The 5,220-nt window shown below is 32.8% G+C and overlaps 1 protein-coding gene across 1 annotated transcript; it reads right to left on the bottom strand.

The window, feature by feature from the left end:
- Positions 1 to 1,605: 1,605 nt before the first annotated feature.
- On the bottom strand, positions 1,606 to 2,221 carry LOC141695107 (uncharacterized). Its single transcript, XM_074499362.1, has one exon. It carries the CDS (start codon positions 2,170 to 2,172, stop codon positions 1,717 to 1,719), a length of 456 nt encoding a protein of 151 aa, XP_074355463.1. The 5' UTR covers positions 2,173 to 2,221; the 3' UTR covers positions 1,606 to 1,716.
- Positions 2,222 to 5,220: the final 2,999 nt, after the last annotated feature.

Raw genomic sequence — 5,220 nt, forward strand, 5'->3', positions numbered from 1 at the left:
TGTATTTGTGGAACCACAAAAGACTAACATTATTAAAAGCTTTTAATTAAAGCCGCAGGTCACATAATCATTGAAATAACAGCTCTAATAATGAGTTTATTGTTATATACACATACCAAATGTAATTCTAAAATAACAAAACAAAACACGCAAATGTCTGTAAATCAATTAAGCATATACCTATTCATGGTAAGGAAGTCTATAAGCTTCTCCAAAACCCATCATAGCATAAAAATAAAAGTTATGTTATGACATGCAACAATCTTTTTACAAATAAACCCACAATTGAGTATATATGCCCAATAACAACATTGAAGTAGTTATCCAAGAGTATACATAATTACATAGAGTATATAACATCTCATTATATAAGAAAACTGGTCACAAACTAAATAACGTAATAGATTAAATACTCTGACAGGAGTACATAAGAAAATTTGTTCTTGGGGGACTTGTAAACCGAGCAAAAAAAGGATCAGCATCAAAGTTATGATCAATGGAGGAAGTATGATCAGAGCTGAGATGTTCAACTAGGGGAACAATTCTGAATGTTGGGACAAAGTCTAAGTTAGCATTCAATACTAGAAAGCAGACCATGACTTTCTTATCAGCCCATAACCAATCCTAGGTATTGGTTTAGTTTCTGTTGAAGAGGTCGCGGATGTCACAATGTTACGACTTAAACAAGGACAGGGGCCCTCTTCCTTCTTTCCCATTGACATTACAGTTAAGAACACTTCCTGCTCAAACCTTTTACTTTTTATCATCATATCCAAACAATTTAAACACATGTAATGACTAATGAATCATTTTAAAATTAAGATATTTAAAAGTTAAACATTTTTAACAAAGGTACAAGGTGTTAGCAATCAACTGCATGCTGACCATCAAATTTTTCCTTGTTCTACAAATATTAATGTCGATGCATTGTAATGCCTATGAGCAGTTGGATTTGGATGTGTTTCAAGCAATTCTTTCATCCAAATATGATGCAGGAAAATTTTAGGGAAGATATAACTATATAATATATAAACATCAAAAGATAAAGTTGGGCAGACTAACTGCGAAAATTCACTACTCCATATCCCAAGGGTTTCCAACTGTCAACCGTAAAAGAGAGACTCAATTAATATTCGAAGTATCTAAATTATTAAGTATTCGATAATATTTGGGACTTGCATCAATCTATAGAGAGTTCGAATACCTAATAAAAACAATCAATAGACAAAAGGCGCAATAGAACTAGGCTAATTACTACTAAAACATGTAAGTAACTAGAGTAAATTTCTCACAGTAAATATTATTAAACTATTTAATAATTACTAAAAATAAAAGTTTCTTTATATTTCCATTCCTATTTCTTGCTGGAGGAAAAAAGTATTAAAATCCACTATTACCTAGTAACTATACAATCATTCCAAATAGTAATTTCAGATAAACCATTTAAATTCCAGCTTCTAAGTTATAAACATATGAAAAGGACTAACGATCCATAGGCATTAGCATTTCAAGAAGTGTAAATATAGGGATGCTCCTGTTATCCGAAAGGAACAGAATAATTATTAATCTGCACCAGGAAACTCGAGAAATTCCAAATAGTAATCATCTAAAACTCATAATATATGAGTTCAAATTGCCAAAAAGATGCATTCTTCCACCTGTCCATCAATTATATACACAATACAAATATCGAAAACCTACAAATAACTCCACAAACTAAAGAAGAGTGATGACAATAAAAAGTAAAATAGCAGCAATAAAAGAGTACTTAAGAGCAGCAACTAAAATAGCCAAAGAAATAAAAAACAACTGCCACAAAACTTGCACACTAGCCCATGTCAACAGACCTGTTAATGCAACTGCAACAATGTTTTGTGGATCCGGGTCAAGAACCAAATCAACCCATCTGAAATTAAACTTGGGCATTTCATTATCTTTCTTTGAATCTTCTTTATCTTCAAGCCCATTTCTTTTAAACCCATTTTCATTATCTGGTTCTGGTTTTAACCCATTGGGTTCTTGGTTTGCATGTAAAATGAACTTTTTTTGCAGGTTTTGAGTGAAGGGTAGAGATTGAAATCTGGGAAATGGGGATTTTGGGGTAGGGTTTGATTGGTTGAGTGAAATTGGAAATGGGGTTTGGGGATTTGGGAGTGAAATTAACCCTAGCATTTTCTTGATTTTCTTGAAATTTTGATGTGTTTTAGAATCAGCCAAACAGAGAATAGTGAAGAATAGTGTGAACTTTTTGGGCCTTTTGATGGGCTGTAAACAGTATAGCCCATTAATCCCGGTAAACATGAACGTCAATGGCAATAAAATTATTCCCCGCGCAGGGAAATCAAAATTATTGTTATAATAAAATTGTTGTAAAAGTTTTTGTTTATTAGAATTTCAAATTAATAAAACCAATTATCTCTCAAATAATTTTCTCGTTTCTTACTAAACCAAATCAAGTCAAATGTACACAATTAAACGTATCCAATATACCTGCTTAGAGCGGGGTTTGGAAAGTATAAAATGTACGCAGTCCTGCCTCTATCCTTAAAGTAGGGATACTGTTTCAGTGAAGAACCTCGACTTAGTAAATAGTACATAAAAATGTGTGATAACTTAAATACAATACCTTAGCAAGTGTCGTTATTCATACGATACTTATTTCGAATTGAATGCATTGTCGCGAGCAAAGAAACTTATGAAATGGATGAAACAAACAAGTTATGATGTCAATGTACTCATGCAACATCAAAAGCTATGAACAAATCACGTGGTAACCACGAGACCCGACTTTTAATACCCCGATACGCCGTCTCCAAGCATCTCTGTCTAATGTCATATTACCTGTGAGATTTAAAGCCGCCATATCCAAACTTAATTGGTCTTTACATGTCCTATGTGCCTCTCTTTTTCTTCCCATTTACCGAAATACATTCAACTCGTTTAACCGGGGCTGAAATACATCTCCACCTAAGATGTTTATACCAACGTAAACATCCCTCCCTTAGTTTCGTAGAAATAGACTTAATACCAAGAACTCTTCTGAAATCTTAGTTCAGTATAAAATCAAATATGGTGCAACCACAAATCCACTGCAACATACACATTTTCGCCGTTTCCAATAAACGCTCTTGAGCCTGTCTCAATGGCCAACATTCAGACCAATATAATAATGACGGTCTAGCTGCCAATCTGTAAAATTTATCTTTTAACTTCAAAGGTACACTTTTATCACATAAAATGCCCGTAGTCGCCCTCCATTTAACCCAACATGCCTTAATACAATGTGTAATGTCGAGAGTAATATCACAACTATTCTATATAAGAGAAATTAGGCCTTCTACCCTTCTATTTACTATTAAAAATGCTCTATCTCAAGATGGCGCTTTTTTATTTTCTTGTCATAAGGATTATGTACCCTTCTATACCAGTAAAAATGGATTGTATCTCGAGAAGTCGCATTCTTGTTTTCTTATCATATGATCTGTGTCAAGTTTGTTGTTGATCTAATTTTCTTTGGTTGTTTTATCACAACCTTTTATCATCTCAGTTGCTCTTTTTCAAGTTTTATGCACTATTAACTTAGTTTAAATATGCAACTATCAGTCACAATTACAAAAGAAAAAGTAAGACAAAGGGATGATATCATCATGGCGCGACATTATTTTATCGAGTAATATTTACTGAAGCTGGCTAGAATTCACTTTGTTATTACCTTAGTTTACCAGCCGAATTATGGAATAACATTTATGTACCTCTTATCTGCAAACTTTTTAGGAACAATGATTACACTCTCCAGTTCAAAATGTGAGTCGGATCGGACCCTCTAGTTCTATTTTCCAGTAAAACTGTATAAAGATGTAGCATTAAAGTTTCATACTCAATCAGCATTCATGGTAAAATTCCTATGGCAGATGTGCTAGTTAGATATATAGAAAGCTCCTTTTGTTGGCTAGTTTTTTCTGATTTCCACGTAAAATTGAGCTTTGTGCAGTCCCAGAAGAACGGATAGATATTGTAGGCCAAATATATGTATATAGGCATATTAATCACACTGTTAAGCTTGTCTTTTTTGGTTCAATTGATGCTCCAATGAGTTGTTATTTTTGTTTTTTTTGTATTCAATTGATGCTCCGATGAGTTGTAATTTGTATGACTGGTGAAACAGCCCGCACTTCTGTACTATTAATTCTAAATCAAAACTAAAATATAATTCAATTTAGTGATCCAAAAATATATTACAAAGGTGCCTATTACAAAAGCGCAGTTAACGGAAGCGGTCCAAAAGTCATTATAGTCCGATCACAAGTCCTCGAACTCCAATGATATCCAACTCGAATCTTAGGTGAAACCCTGAAACATTAAAAGGATGAGCTGCGAAGCCCATCAAGCATACAATCGATCCAACTAGTAAGACAAGTAACACACACATAACAAAATACGATAATCTCTACGATACGATATACAAAACAAACACTTTCGATACATATTCTTATTCTTATTCGATATATACGATACACATAACACATAAATAATAATAATTCAGAACCCATAATTCATGCCACGACCACTACAACCTAGTGACTACAATCCGGTGACTGCGGTCCTAATTTATTATTCGATATTTTCACAAACCATGACACAAATCAAAAATTCAGAATTATCGTCTAGACACCACATAGATATAACAATATCTATACTTGTAATACATAATACTTTCAAATATATCATCACTTAGCCCAAGTTTTAATAATCAAAGATAAACGCTTAACACATAATTTTGAAAACACTAGCAAGATTGATCGAAAACTTACCTTCAAACCTGACCAGATCTGAAATTGACCTTTTTGACCATCTAAACGACGCTTTCTTGGAAAATACGAAACACGAAAGTTGTAGAGAATGAAAAGACCTTGCCGAAAAGTCCAGAATCAACGAATTATGACATACAATGAATTTTCTAACTAATTTACAAATCTGCTGAATTATATGTACAAAAATCCTACGAATTTTAATGATTAAAACGAGGGAGATCAATATGGTGTATTTATAACGATACAAAACCCTCTATCTTAATATACAAGTTATCTATATTAGAATCTGATCCGAATTTTAGGTCCATTGGTTTAATTTAAATTTTAAATCATAATTCTTATCTAATTTTAATCATTTTTATTCTATTATTCCTATAAATTATGGGATATTAGAACCGGACAGTAAAAC

This window comes from Apium graveolens, chromosome 11 (genome assembly GCF_009905375.1).
Source record: "Apium graveolens cultivar Ventura chromosome 11, ASM990537v1, whole genome shotgun sequence".
In the NCBI taxonomy this organism is placed as follows: domain Eukaryota; kingdom Viridiplantae; phylum Streptophyta; class Magnoliopsida; order Apiales; family Apiaceae; genus Apium; species Apium graveolens.